General features: G+C 38.1%; 1 protein-coding gene across 2 annotated transcripts in view; it reads left to right on the forward strand.

Moving 5' to 3' along the window:
* kif20ba (kinesin family member 20Ba) overlaps window positions 1–13,225 on the forward strand; it is a 48,859-nt gene extending 35,634 nt beyond the window's left edge. Inside the window, exons 28-34 of one of the 2 annotated variants that reach the window (XM_022672689.2) lie at window positions 1,379–1,471; window positions 2,717–2,929; window positions 5,845–5,910; window positions 9,930–10,007; window positions 10,189–10,315; window positions 11,129–11,256; window positions 12,510–13,225. In XM_022672689.2, the coding sequence (XP_022528410.2) occupies window positions 1,379–1,471; window positions 2,717–2,929; window positions 5,845–5,910; window positions 9,930–10,007; window positions 10,189–10,315; window positions 11,129–11,256; window positions 12,510–12,584 (780 nt within the window). In that variant the 3' untranslated portion in view covers window positions 12,585–13,225. The remainder of the gene's footprint in view (window positions 1–1,378; window positions 1,472–2,716; window positions 2,930–5,844; window positions 5,911–9,929; window positions 10,008–10,188; window positions 10,316–11,128; window positions 11,257–12,509) is intronic. The other variant, XM_022672690.2, reaches the window with a different exon arrangement.
* The last annotated feature ends 2,685 nt before the right edge of the window (window positions 13,226–15,910 follow it).

The following is a 15,910-nucleotide window of genomic DNA, read 5'->3' on the forward strand; positions in this document are numbered from 1 at the left end:
GCATCTTTATGTGCGTAGCTAGAAATTCATAAACCTCGCTTTAACATAAACATTTATACACATACAGTATGAATGTTTTAGAGCATATTAATGTTCAGCTTGGATGGATGGGTGGACGGATGGATGAGCCAATCAGATGATATTGGGATTACAGCAGCTCTGCACAAAACTTCTGTCTAAAGATTCTACAGCTCTATGATTTCTGTGATTCCTAAAACATGGAATAAATCACAGATTTGAGGAATAAAAGTGTATAAATATCCAAATTCTGTTAATATTTGCATTTAGTGCTGGGCGGTATAGCGGCTCATACGGTATACAGGAGGGGAATTAAGAACTGAGGCACCGGTGAGTGCTGTGTAGAACAGCACCGCCAAAAAAGCACAGTAGCAGAGCTCGCTAGATAATGCTAGCCAGTTAGCATAACAAGCTAACAAAGCTCGATGGAGCCTCACACTGTCCTGACTGGAGAAACATGAGAACAGAACTCCTGGAGTTTCTGCTGCTGCTGGTCCTTGCAATATGAGTAACTATAGCCCTTTAAAATATATTAATACTGTAAATTAAAGGATAATATTAAAGCACACTGAACGGAATGTATTTGTTAACTGGAGAACCAAGAGAATTGTGATAATCAGATAAACAGCTGGTTAAATACTGTAATGGCTTCAATAATAATTGAGTATTTTAGGTCCATTTATGGCGTTTATGGAAAAATAAATATTTAGCTAGTTTTGTAAAGGAAGCATTGTTAAAGTTGTGGGCGTATCCCTTTTTAAGGTGTATTGTTTACATAGTTCAGCTGTTTTTATGCTAATGAAGTCTTGATTTCTGATTTCTTCATATATTGTGTCATTTTGTGGGATAAAGTATGCCCAATAATAATCAAAGACTTAATTTACAGCCTTAGTGTTTTATATTATATGTACTCCTAACTGTACAGTAACTCACAAACGATATGAAAGCCCAGTCTAGCAAAAAATATATAAATGAATAATTATATTAAAAAGACCTTGTTAGTCCGTGAAACCATCAGAATCTTGCAAAATACCATGATATGCATTGTTTATTCTACCAGTCATTAAAGGCAGTGAAAAATGAACACTCTATAATGATATACACAGTTGGGTCAGTATTCTTTTAATACTTATGCTATCCTGAATGCTTATTGTAAATACAATAACAAAAATGTACTACTTTGCGGTAAAATGTGTGTAAAAGGTGTAATTTTACAGCAGTAGTTTCAGTAAGGGTGTGTATACACGCATATGTACACACATGTAAAATCATATTAGCCATATTAGAATGCTAATTACTGAATATCTTGTTGAATGCTAAATGTTTACTGATATCCATGTCCCTGTTTGTGCTGTATTAGACTGTAGCTGCAGAAGACTTGGTGATCGAACAGCCTTTAGACAACAGTACTCTGAAACACAAACGCAAAACCAGAGGATCCGTCACCAGCCAGGTAAATCACCTTTCCTACATGTCAGAACAATTAGTCCCTGTTTTCCTTTTAAAGATTAATCCAAGATAGCAATACATATTTTAAAACTGGAATTCAAGCTTAGATTGTTCCCAAAATATCCAGCCTGATTCTACCTGGGTTAGATTATACATGATCACAGCAGTTACTGAGGTAGAGAATATATAGTTCTTAGTGGAAAATAGAATTAGTAGTAATTTTGTACAAAAAAAAATAATTATGTACTACATAATGCACATTAGCTTAATAAAAATATGCATCATTAAATTTGGATTATCTGTGTTTAATAAGTGGATTTGTACCATTTTTTCATACTATAAAACACATTTAAAATCTTTTTTTTTTTTCTTCCTAAAATCATTAGTGCACTTTTTAATTCAGTGCGCCTTATGTATGAATTTTACCAGTCAGGTTATGGGGAGCAGTAAAGCCACTCCGCCAAATTGCAGTGTTCATTTAAGTTTCAGTTAAGTTCTCTATCACCGGGGCTGGAGTAGCATTAGCATTAGATGATAACCACTATTTCCCCATTCAGAGGGGAGTATTATTGGCCTGTAGCCTGCTCCTAACCCTGGCTAAACACTGCTGGAGTAGCATTAGCATTACCCGCTAACCACGCTCGCCATTTCCCCGTTCAGATGGGAGTATTATTGGCCTGTAACCTGCTCCTGACCCCAGCTAGCACTCCTGGAGCAGCATTAGTATTACCCGCTTACCGCACTCACTATTTACCGTTAGAGGTGAGTAATAACGGCCTGTAGGCTGCTACTAACCCCGGCTAGCACTGCTGGAACGGTTTGCCTCTAATGCTAATACTCCAGCCTTATCCTGGAGAAATTTGAAAATCTAAGCTTACTGTAAATAAACAAAAGCGCTATAAGCTGGTGTACCTTATATTGCGAAAAATACAGTATGTAAAATTGTGTGGATAATTTCTATCTACATTGTTTTTTCTCGTCATCAGGGATATATTTATTTATTGTATGCTATGTTATAAGATCTGTAGGTTAAATACATTAGTCATTTAGGTAATATATGTGTATTGATCTATTGGTCTATATACAAATCAAGGGTAGAATATGTAAATTGATCATGAATTGTTACCATGTGTAATGTCTTGGGATGCCCACACCTCTATATGTACAGTGTTATCTTGTGAGTGTGAATGAACTCTAGTAAAGGTGAAGGTGATGATGATGATAAAAAATCTGATAATCATTTCTTCAGGGTTCCTGTGGCAGTTATCCATCCGTACTCGACTCCTCTGAGGTTTCCACAGAGATGGGCCGACGTTCCCGGTTTCCACGACCTGAGGTAGAGATTGCCTTCAGCTCCCTGCAGCCGGATCGCTTCGCTCTTAAACGCCATGGGGAAGATTCCTCCGTCACCGTTAAAATCTCTCGTGCGGCTCGCAAGAGAAAGAGTGGAGAGATGGACAAGGTAAAAAAAGAAAAACAATCACAACATCAAAGAGTAATGGCTATTTACGCTTTTATATAGAGACATTTCCAGCTGTAGCCAATCATAATCACTAACAGGAAGTTAAGAGATCTTGGACTTGGCAAGTTAATAATATAAGTAGTGATGGGCAGTAAACTGCAGTGCACTGTGTGAAACAGCACCAGCATATTGGTACATATTAGTTAGCACAACTCGCTAACACAGTCTGGACAGGAGTGAGGGGACTGTATCTCAGCTCTGTGAAATCATTTACTCATTTTGCTGTTGTCCAGCCTGGAAAAACACCCTAATATGAGAACAACACTTTATCAGAGCAGCTGCTTCTGCTTCTCATGGAAGGAGTGTTTTTATCTGAGTAAAATAGAAAAACAACAGCAAACAACCACAGCTTTCACAATTAATCTGTAAGGGCTGGTGGCCAACCGAGGCATCCTCCAGGGCATCGGAGGGTGCGCCAGACCAGCGCTGAGGGTTAATTAGGCTAATTACCAACACCTGCTATCAACACCTTAAAAGCAACGCCAACCAGCCACTCGGCGCTGGATCTTTGATGCTATCAGAGCGAATCTATGCCGGTTTCTCGAGCGAGCCTCGGCTCTTTCTTTTCCTCCCTGCTCTATCTACGGCAACAGCCGGTTTCCTGACTTACCCTTTGCAGAGAGCATTGATCAGCATCGCTGGCGTGCCTCTCCCGCCAAAGTATTTTCTTCTATCCCTTTTTCTTTCGAGTTTGGTGTGGCTGTGTAGAGCAGTGAGCTCCACTGAGTCTCTGTGTGTGTGTGTGTGTGTGTGTGTGTGTGTGTGTGTGTGTGTGTGTGTGTGTGTGTGTGTGTGTGTGTGACAGCGGCAGCGCGCTGACGTGGCCGCCCTCTTTGTTTGGCTCCTCGCGGTTCCCCCTTCCTCCCCCCGGTGGAACCGCAGTTCCCCCCACAAGCACCAATTGTCCTACCTTTGTTTCAGTTGGGAAGTTGTTTCTTTTATCTCCCAGAAAATAAGGGGCAGCCTCGCTTCCCAGGCGATCCTCGGTTCTCCCTCACTCGCGCTCGGCGCCATTTTGTGTTTGTCCGCCTGTTCTCGGGTTTGTTTTGTTTTACGTCCGTTTCCGGGTTTTGTTTTACGCTCGTTTTTATTCTCCGCCCGTTTTTGTTGCTCCGCCCCTTTCGGCGGCTGCTCGCTGGTGCAGCGGTTAGAGCATTGGGCCGTGACCGCGACAGCCCGGGTTCGATCCCCACGTAGGGTGGGGTTGAATTATAAAAATTATACATATTTATATATATATATAGATATATAGATATAGTATTATTATATATCCTGTTAATATATATATATATATATATATATATATATATATATATATATACTACTGATTATTTATTATTACAATTTTTATTTTTTTATTTTTTCTTGGGTTTACCTGCTTTGAGATCTGCTGCTCTGCACTTGGGTCCTACAACCTTCTGGGCTGGAGAGCTACTGCTCCCACCCCATTACATAATCATTTAGGAAAGAGATAAAGGGAATTGCAAAATTAATCCACAGCTCAGGAAAAAGTTCCCCTTATTCCCCAGACCAGCCCAGAATTGGTCTTGTGCACGAAATAATTTATTTGGGATAAGTGCCAAAATGTATTTAGGCAACTTTAACAGTGTTGCATGAAGTATACTATTAATGCACAGTTAAATTAGAAATGTTTTATATGTTAACTGGAGAACCAAGGGAAAATTGACTGATAAACAGCTATTCTAATACTTTTAATTAGAAAATGATGATTCCTTCATATCGTCTCTGTCCAATGAAAAATATCATCAAAACAGCAACTTTACAGGAGAGAGAAAAAACCTTTACTGCCAGTCAATGTAAAAAGAGTTTATTTCAGGTCATTTTAGAGTTTTTCTATTGTGACAGTGAAAAATGGGCTGTAACAGTTGGAAGAATAGATGTAGCGCACACATTCAATTCAGATGTAATAGCTTGAGGGTGATGGGCCAGTGTACTGAAGCTATTACGGTAATGGTCTTTTCAGTGACGGCACATTCAACAGGACAGAGTTATTGTTGGTAGAACATTAAGGAGCTGTCGGCTCTTAAACTCTCACACACACACACACACTCACACACAGTGGCAAACACAAGAAATATCTGTTGAGACTGTTCGATATTTCACCCAGGACAGTAAGTTGGGTCTTACATGGTGTTTGTTAATTATCCCTTTGTGAGATGGGCCGTGGACTAGGGGTGGGCGATATGGCCCTAAAATAATATCATAGTATTTCATGGTATTATCGCGATAACGATACTCTTGGCATTATGACAAAAAAATACACTACTGCAACAAAACGTACATTTTATTATTGTATACGATATGTTACAGCACTCCCCTAACTGAGATATAAAAAAATACAAGAAATCTAGCAGATTTCTAACAGAAGTCAATGATACAGAATGTCATGATACTAATAATGCACTCCATATATCTCCATATATCCAGGATTAAAGTATAATAAATGATACTGGACAAATATAATCTGTCTCTAGTAGATATTTAATTGTAAATGAGAAATGTTTTTATTCTGCTTAAACAGCAAAAAAGTAGTACCCTGATGTGATAATTGGGGGTGGGTGTTATGGCACGATATTTCAGGGTATAATATCGTTCACGATATTCAAAAATGTTGGGGATATTATCACGTACGATATGATATGGCACACCCATACCGTGGACCCATGGACATGTCCAACTCCCCGTGGGTGTGAAAACACCCATAGTTTACTTTCTCCCTGGTGTGGTCTTCCCAGGCAACCATGTCCATGACGTCTGTGTGTTTTCTTTCTGAAGCCAGTGCCAATTGTGCCTTTAATTAGACTGTGTTTTTGACTGATTGTGTGTTCTTCAAGAAAACAGGCAGCAGCAGCAGAAAGCGCAAGACCAAACCCAACTCCACACCCCAGTCTGAATCTCAGGTACCCTGTCCTCGTTAATGCCAATGGGAGTGATTTTTCCCTGAACATCTTGTTTTGTTTTTTTTTTTTTTTTTTTTTTTTTTTTTTTTTTTTTTTTGCTTAAATTGCTTTAAAAAAGAAGGGCTGTCATTGCATTAACAATCAATTTAGTTTCTTGTCGTTAAAATACATATTATTAAGCATAAACTTTTTTTACTGAACTGAACAATAAAAAAACATTTAAGATACTTAACTGGTAATAAATATAGATTAGGATTAGAAATAGAGTTTGTGTATTTATTGTTATTACAGACATGTCAAACATGAAAGATACCAAAATTTAAAGTACTCAGTATAAAAGACCTGTCATAGATCATAGATAAGCAAGGAGGTCAAACAGTGCCTGCACTGATATGCACTGAAGTGTAAAAGCAGCAAGTCTAAATAAGACGGTAATATCAGCATTTGTACCGAAGGAATTTTTTAATTCAGTCTTAAGGTGAAGTATGATGATAATGTCAATTGTACACTAGAGAAAAAAATGCTGATTTTTTTCAATTTTACAAGGGCAGGATTATCAAAACGTAAAGATCATCAGCAGTGCCGATGTGATGTGAATTACCGTGTTTTTCGCACAATAAGGCGCATTGGATTATAAGGGAGATTTTATGAAATGCTAGTAAGGAACAGGGGTGCCACCATGTTTCCTTTCTAATTCAGCAGGTCTCGCTGTTGGGTGGTGGTGGGGGGCACTAAAAGCTAAACTAATTTCTTTCGTAATTCTTAAAAAAAAAAAAAACGATTATTTCAAAGTCAACCGAGCACTGCCTGGTAATCTACACAGATTTCTTTCATAGGGGCTAACCGCTAGTGGGATGTAAATGCCGCCCGACAGCACTACATTAAGGAACCCTGAGTGTCCCGGGAGGCCTATATATATTATTAGCTAGCTGTTCGTCCCACGTAGCTGTTTTAACATGGTAAACATGCAGGCTATGGTAATGCTAATGCTGCTCCTGCAGTGCTAGTCACACACCTCTGAACGGCAAAAAGAGCTAGCATTTAGCACAGTTAGGGACTAATTCTGATTCTGCTGTAAAAACTAAACTGAAACTCCTGTATATATTTAAGTGCGCCGAAAAATATATTAATAATATTGATAATAGAGGCATTAGATTGTTCCATAAAATAAAGAATTCATCATTCTTTTTTGATTTTGTCATATCAAAATATGCATTGCCATCATCCTGCACATTGCCTGCTAGCAAGTAGATAAATTACTATTTAAAGGTAATAATTCAGTTTTTTAAGATGGCGTTCCAGCCTCCTTGAGCGAGACCTTCATCAAATATTTTTTGCTACTTTTACTTTTATTTTTTTAAGTTTTGACTGTAACCAAAATTAAGAATTAATACTCATTTTCTTCTGTAAATTGAACAGCATAGGAAAAAAGTCCCATGAGTTTTTCTCATTGGTGAAGATTAAAAGAGATGCTACTCAGGAGAAATCACTCCTTGGCTGCCGAAATAGGACATTCCATCCATTACAACCCATGAGCCATCAGTCACTCCATAATCCAGAAACCTCTCACTCTCCACTTTTAAGTCTTGCTAATTGGGTGAATATGATTGGGTTTTTCACTGAATCACTGCAGCTATCAGTGACCTAATTTTATGCTGTTGAGTAGCAGACAGAAGTGGTGTAACTCCTGTGCATCCAACATGGCTGAGTTGAAGGTGTTTAACCCCCTCTTTCTCCAGGACAACTGTCCATCTAAATATGCAGGTTTCTTCAGGAACTGGCACCACATGTAGTTTATGTTATAGTTATCTTCAGTGTACACACTGCTCTGTAGGTCTCTGTGATTAGTGTAGAGACACTGGTGGAATCACAGAATAAAGTCAAAAACTGATTTTAAATATAAAGACAGGCTTATGTAAGATGAAAAAGAAAAACTGTGTATTAGTAATACAGATTTTATCATTCAGATAGAGCGGTAGCATCATAATAAGCAATATTAATAGAGGAATCTGCCGATGCTCCCAACAGGATTACAATGTTAGCGATAGAGGCATAGCGTTACCCATGCAAAAAAAATCACAATTTTTACACTGTTAACAAGCTCAAAGTACCAGTAGCTCCACACTATGCTACTGTAAGTTTTATTATTATGCGCCATTTTGTACATTCGTTGTGTGAGTGCAAAAATGAGCTTGTTCAGCTTTGATATATTTTCAAAAGCTATGTAGGTGTGTACCCACCTGCTAAAAGGAGAAACTGCTAAATTAAATCATAGATGTATTGATTTTCTACAAGTGAATAAAAGCCTTCATTGATATTTCCGTAATCATTTTAATAAATACAATGACATTTTGCTATTGTTTTTATAATTAGAGTTAGAATTGATTATGCATACTTCTTTAAAGGATAAATAAAACTAAATCTGAACAGGAAAAAAAGAAATCTGAATCTCTGAGTCTGGCTGCCTTTCTCTGTGTAAATTGAACTTGCATGAGACTTGAGTAGCACTGCTGAGGAAAGCTTTTAACTAAAATAGCACTGCTAGGGTAAATTTATGAATAGTTGCTTTGAATGTATGATTAAAAATGCACTTTTTTAGGTATGCTGGGAATTTTGTAGCTTTGTGGTTTTCCCTGAAATACAAGACAAAAGTACATTAAGACTGTTTCATTTTTTTAGTGGTGAAAAAAGTGACAAAATGAATAAAAACTGAAAAATCACATCCAATATTCAGTATGTTTTTTTATTGTTTGGTTTCCTGTTTCGGACAAAAATGTTATTTTTGGTCTATCTCTAGAAATAAAACACAATTTAAGAGAAGAAAAAAAAATCAAATTTCATAAGGACCTGTTAGGGTATGTTTCCTAAAGGACAGCACAGCTCTTTATGGGAGTAAGTTCAGGAGGCAGCTCTGACAGATGCAGATCCGGAAGACGGATGGAGGAGGAGAGCGAGACTGATGAGTCAGTGAGAACGCTAATTCCTTCAGCTTAACTTTTATTTGATATTGATGTACCTTTTTATTTAAAAATCCATCCCTAATCATAATAAAACGTGTTCTAAATAACATAAAATTAGTAAAAAGGAAAAAAAAGTGCTCTGTCCATGCCTCATTGACTTTAAGGCTGCCATGCCATAATGTCTGAGTTAAGTGTTGATTTTTTCAGTGCAGTGGGAGGGGCTAAGCTACTGTTTACTTGCCATATAAACTTTTTTATCTATTCAGATTAACAATATGTCTTAATTAGTGTTATGTGCAACAAAACACTTTAAAAAATGTGATGTCCATTGTAATGTTCGCAAGGTCTTAAAGGGTTAAACCTGGTGAAAACATTGACATGCTTGTATTTCAGTCAAAGAAAAGTGTAGTATAAGAAAATCACAAAAGATTTCTGACAGAATCTACAGTGAGTCACTCTGCAGCTTCTCTATGTATCTCTATGTATGCGTCTATATCTACATTATCCTACTTAAATAATTGCATTAAAACAGTAATTCGATTAATCAAATCAATGTGATTAACCTCCTAGCCTCCTCTATTTTGGGAATCCCAAGCAATTTCATTTCTTAGTAAGGAAAACACTTTTTTTAAGAAGGTGATATTGTCATGGATGATGGAGCACCATCATTCCACACATAATACTGAGCAGGGGTGTAAAAAGTATAAATACTAGTGCATCTAAAAAATATATATATAGATGTATTACAAACAGAGTCATTTATTTTAAACGTTCATTTCTTCTATTGTTGATGGTTATGGTTTACAAATGTCTGTTACTGAAGTTCTTTGCATTTTTAATCAACAATAATTATAATAATTATTACAAATATAGCAACCCTAAATCACGTAATACTTCATTATATCATCATATATGTTTTCTCAGTCTTCATTACTTTTTTCTCCAAATAAACAGAAATAATGGGGTTAAAATTTGGTTGAAATTATTTATTTCCTTGTCTCTTTGCTTTGTTTTCTCTCTCTTTCTCTCTCTTCCTCTCTCTCTCTCTCTCTCTCTCAGGATGGGGTGGATATGGAGAACAGGAGGAACATGAGATGCAGGAACACACCCAGACTGCCTGCACACCAAGAGGAAGAGGTGAGGGTGAGAGTTTATGAATGGTAGTGGCAGACAGTGCTTTGTATAGCATATGGACACTTAAAGGCTACAGTAGTGCAACCTGGTGGACGTAATGTGGTGTATGTTAAGTGTTGTGTTTTTTTCTGTTTAATCATTCATAGGTGTGTACTAATGTTTATTTGTTTTCTCATTTCTTTAGGGTTCCCCTGCACTGGTTGGCAAAAATTCTAATGGTTCACAGTCCAGCCTGAGAGGAAAGAAAGAGGGGACGCTGCAGAAAATCGGAGGCTTCCTGAACAGCTCGCCCACTTTCCTAGGCAGCAAAGGTACACCAGTCTGAATGGAATTAGCTTGGTAATGGAAAAGGGTTTCTCTTTCTGTTAGTGTCTGTCTGTAGTTTTGGCTTCTTTTATTTTGTTCAAGACTTAAAATGTCCTAGTCTGATTGGTGTTCTGAATTATATAATGTTTTTCATTTATTATGTTTCTAAAAATGCTACGTGTTTTTCTTCAGGAGAATTGTTTTTTTCATTACTATGGTAAACATGTCAGTGTATTTTTTGCAGAATAAGCGGTATGTTCCGTGTAGCTTGTTTTAAAATGGTAAACAGTCTGAATATATATTCCTTTAGGCTTATTTAGCCTTTAAAAAAAAAAAGAAAAACAAAGCAACCCATGGCTGAACATGTGGCTCCTTGATAGGTCCTGCAATTCCGCCAAGGATGAAACTGAAACTTCATGTGAAACACTGCTGTTCAGACGAATGTTAGATATAGGTCCAAAAAACAGCCCAAAATAAACATTTAATTTGGTGAAGAAAATTTGGGACACTTTTACCTACTGTAAACAAATGTCGGTCTGGATGGGACTAAAATTACTGGAGGACCACGGAATTCGGGGAAAAACAGTACGTAATTCAGCCTGTGATTTCCTCAGAAGACGTCTAAGAAAAGCACATTCATGGTCATTCTGGACAGGAATAAAATCACAGAGGACCCCCCAAAAAACAAGAAAATACCCCAGGACCCCCTGAGAAACAAATCCCATCCAGATGGGGCTTTTGATTTAACAACTCGTGTTTGATTTTGCTTGCTTTTTCTGTTTTTAATCTTTCTCATATCTATACTTCATTTTGTACAGCTAAGAAGATAATGGGCTTGATGAGTGGGAAATCTCCGGAAGACAGTGGCTCTCTCAGTCTTAAACGATCCAAAAGGAAACTCAACAGGCCCAACATCTCCTCTCCTATGGACATACCAGTTCACCAGGTACGCCTGCATTTGATTTGCTGTATTTAACTGTCACCTTCAGCACAGAAATGATCTCTGAATAGGGGTGTGACGAGACACTAATATCACGAGACGAGACATGCTATTGGGTTCACGAGAACAAGACAAGATTTAAAAATTACATTTTAAAGAAAACGCTAAAAATGAAAAATGGCTTGAAAACTAGAGTTTTATTAAACAAAATCATATAAATCAAACTTTACAGACTGGTTTCTCTCACACATTGATTTTATAAGAAATAGAAATAAGAATAAAAATAAAAATAAAACTTTCTATAGTGCAAACAATAAGTGCAAACCACAACCAGTCATATTAAGACTATGGTTTGTGTTTTTTTCTCCTAAATTTCTTGTAATTTAACTATGCAGAACCATAACCAGTCATATTAAGACTGGTTAAATGCAAACAGAGACAGAACATTTTTTTAAATACAGTCCAGAGCTAAGGGATTAGTACACCTGTGAAACAGTAACGTGTACGATTTACTTACAGTATTTACTAGGGCTGTGAATCTTTGGGACAGTAAGAGCACTGTCGCGCGGAGCTTTTTAACTCTACCACGGAGCTCATACTGTACTGCGGAGCTCACTTACTGTCGCGCGGAGCTGTTGAACTGTACCGCGGAGCTCATCTACTGTCGCACAGAGCTTTTTATAAGGCGCACTTTAATTTTTCCCAAAAAATAATCAGTGTGCCTTAAGTATAAATTTTACTACTCAGGTTGTAAGAAGCAGTAAAGCCACACCGCTGAAGTGCAGCATTATACAGGAGTTTCAGCACAGAGACTGGAGCATTACTAGCATTAGCAACTATCCATGTTAAGTGCTAGCTCTTTCACCATTCAGAGGTGGTGAGTATTATCAGCCTGAAGCCTGCTTCGTTGTTAAATACACTTTAACTATCTTTTGAATTTCATTGAATTTCATAAAAATAAAATTCCGCTTCCTGTTTGCAATCTTAATTCAGTTCTGAATTTTGTGCAACCTTTGTAGGAACTATTTAGCTTAATAAATTTAAAACCAAAAACAATGAAACGTTTCATTTTCAATTTTTGGTTTCAATTTTACAGTTGGTTAAAAGCTAATAAGTCGTCTCTATTTAACCTTCTTAATATTTACTAGTGCAAGGTACAAATTCCTGCTATTTTTTAACTGGTCTTAATATTTTGGTGAGGAGTCTATACCTTGTAAAAGAGGCATAACTATTGATATACATCCTTTTCTCTTTTTCAGATTATCGGTCATGATTCAGGGGAAAAGACGAGTGAAAATCTTATTAAGAGACTGCGCATGAGAACTCCAAAGTGAAAGTCGCTGCTGTGGAATGTTAATGATGTGCCAAAATATATATATAAATGTGTATATCACTACATTCATCATTTTTTCCTTTTTTTCTCTTAATCTGTTGCACTTTTAAAAATTGTTTTATTGCACACTTGCAACATATACTGTTTTACATTTGTCTAAATAGTCTATTATATGATTCTAATACTACATTAATTGGACAATCGTACATAAAAGTATAGAAACTACATAACACTTTTTGTTTATTTTCTTTCTTCTTTAACTTCTAGACCTAAATCTAAATTATGGACAATAATGAACACTTACTTTTATTGTATTTAAACATTCTTTTTATATATAAAAATGAAGAACACATAATTTGATAAGGGGCCAGAATTTTGCATAACATCTAATGTAACAGTTCTGTGATATAAAGTGCTGTTTAGACTTTGTTGTAGATTTTGATCATTTTATTATTTGTTTTTAAGTGACCTGAATTGAAATGTTTGGCCTGGGGTTGTTTGTTTGTTTAGATTCCTCCTTTTTTTCTAGTGAGATTTAGCTGACTGACACTGTTAAGTTTCTGCCGCTGCTGTATTGGCTGCATACTCTCAAGCAGTCTATCCTGTGTACATGCTGTCTAGCAAATAAATGTAAAGGCTCTAGCACCAGTTTCAGTGTTTTCAGATCTGCATAGTAAATACTGTGGCTGTGACCCAATATTTTTTACAGTGCATCCGGAAAGTATTGTACTGTCTGGTACAATTCATACATATGGTGCACAGGATTAATGTAATGGCTTTCAGTTCAGCAGCGCTTCCCTAAAGGTTTAGTAATTACAGTCATCAGTTTATACTAATTACAACACATGACCCAAATAATCAACTAACAACTAGGGTTGCAACGGTATGAGATTTTCACGGTATGATAACCGTCTCGGAAAATACCGCGGTATCACGGTTATCACGGTATCACAGTTTGTTACATATATTATTAAACTGACCCTTAAAGAAATTACAACAAAGTTTTTTTGTTCAATTAACTATTTATTGTAGAAACTACACCATCAGGTGAAGGAAACCATGTTTTTCCACTACTCTTAAGGGCATTAAAAAAAAAAGTTGCTATATAACCAGATACTGCAGAAAGAGGGGATTTATTTCTGACATGATCCTCACAATAGAGATTTCTATTTTAAGGCTTTCACACCTTAAAACCTTCAACATATGAAAAACAGGCACGTCAGAATTTGAAAATAAACGCATGTAAATGAATGGCGTCTTTCACATCCAGTCCGGTCAGGACCTTTACACGGACACGTGAATCCATCGTAGCACGCACTTCACGCCTGTACCTGCGTGCCCGAATTTCGGATAACTCAGCGCTTTTGAAGGCGCTTAGCGCATGGGTTGTGCACGACTACAAAGAAGTTTTATTTAGGTTAGTCAGTCATTAGTCATTATCAACCGCTTCATCCATTGAGGGTCGCGGGGGGGTGCTGGAGCCTATCCCAGCCGGCATCGGGCGGAAGGCAGGATACACCCTGGACAGGCCGCCAATCCATCGCAGGGCAGACAGACACAGACAGACACACAGACACATTCACTCACACACTCACACCTAAGGGGCAATTTCAACCAAGTTCCAATTAGTCTGAACGTGCCGTCTTTGGCCTGTGGGAGGAAACCGGAGAACCCGGAGGAAACCCACGCAGACACGGGGAGAACGTGCAAACTCCACACAGAAAGACCCGGGACGCCCCAGCCGGGAATCGAACCCAGGCCGTCTTGCTGTGAGGCGGAAGTGCTACCCACTGCGCCACCGTGCCGCCCTTATTTAGGTTATTTAGGTAAAATTATAAACTGAACACATACTTTGCGCTGCACAGCGGGGTGGTGTTCTCGGAGATGGGAGAACAGGTTTGATGTATTTCCTCCTTTAGCTGTGACTACGGCCACATTGATTACAAGCTTGTTGATTACAAGATTACAAGTCTGTTTTCAGGCTGTTTGAATGAGCGAAATATGATCAGAATTATGTTAATTAACACTAACATAGAAGCATAGAACTATTATTTAATAAAAATGATTTTTAAGAACAGCTAAACACATTGCGGAGAAGTTCACGTGCGAGAGAGAGAGACACAGAGAGAGAGAGAGATTTGCGTGTTCTGATGTGAGCTACTCACAGGTAAAGGTTCTCTTTTATCTCCTCGTGCTCATTTTAGTCCAATTCATAATTCTGCAGTTTCTCAGTGTTTTCTGTCGTATTTTGCGGCTAGCGCGAGCGCTTACAACTAACACCGCGGACCGCGAGGTGCAGCCGCGCTGCCGCTGTTATGCCGAATCCGACTCCCTGCTCAATCCGACTCCCGCTTCGCGGACAGAATCGGCACAACACCTCCCGCTGTAGAACTGCGGGAGTGAAAACAGCGCTTATAAATAATGTTAGTTAAGTTTCACTTTCAGTTTTCGTTATTTGGTTCGTTTTCATTAACAATAATAATTGGTTACTTAGCATTAACATTGTGATTATCACACCAGAGCTTTATTTAAAAATAAAATATATAATTAAAAAACAGATGCCTACATCTCAGACTATTTTCTGGAGCCCAACCCGACCCGGCCCGAGGAATGTGGTGGGAAATCTCGGCCCGAACGGACCCGATTTCGGGTCGGTCCTCGGGTCAGGTCTGGTTCGGGCAGAGAATCTAGGCTCTAGTCTGATGCACTTTCTGCCGTTCTCACCGCTGTGTGCTGAGTAGCTGAAGCGGAGCAGAGTTGCGCATGCGCGGGTGACTTTCTCCGCTGGCTTGCGTTTTACCGGTAATAAGCAAACACACATGGTATGATAACCGTGCATTTTAATACCACGGTATACCGTGAAACCGGTTACCGCTGCAACCCTACTAACAACTAATTAATTAACTAATCAACTAACTACCTGCCCTCACTGAGGCGACATCCAACCAGAAACACCCATTTATTTATTTCACTGCATAATAAAGACGGTAAATGTTAAAACGTGTTACAGCTGGTTCTGGAGTATCACTGACCTGTTTTAGTGATTTTATGCTGTGACACACGCTCAGCTCTCCTCAGTAAGTGCAGTTAGTTCATTAGTTAGCTCAGCTGTGTTTAATACGCTGTATAGTTACGGCCGGAGTTCGCTGGTGTTGTGCCTAAAACAGTCCCCTGCTAATCTCTGCAGCTGCGCTGGGAGGTCAGTTCACTCCGCTGTAGCTTTAGCTTAAAGCTAGCATTTTTCTTATTACGACTCTTAAACGATCTTGTAATTCAGAGGATCCAGTGATGTTCAGGAGTAAAATGTATACAGAATAAAACGTACAG

The sequence above is a fragment of the Astyanax mexicanus genome, chromosome 14 (assembly GCF_023375975.1).
Source record: "Astyanax mexicanus isolate ESR-SI-001 chromosome 14, AstMex3_surface, whole genome shotgun sequence".
Taxonomy (NCBI): Eukaryota; Metazoa; Chordata; class Actinopteri; order Characiformes; family Acestrorhamphidae; genus Astyanax; species Astyanax mexicanus.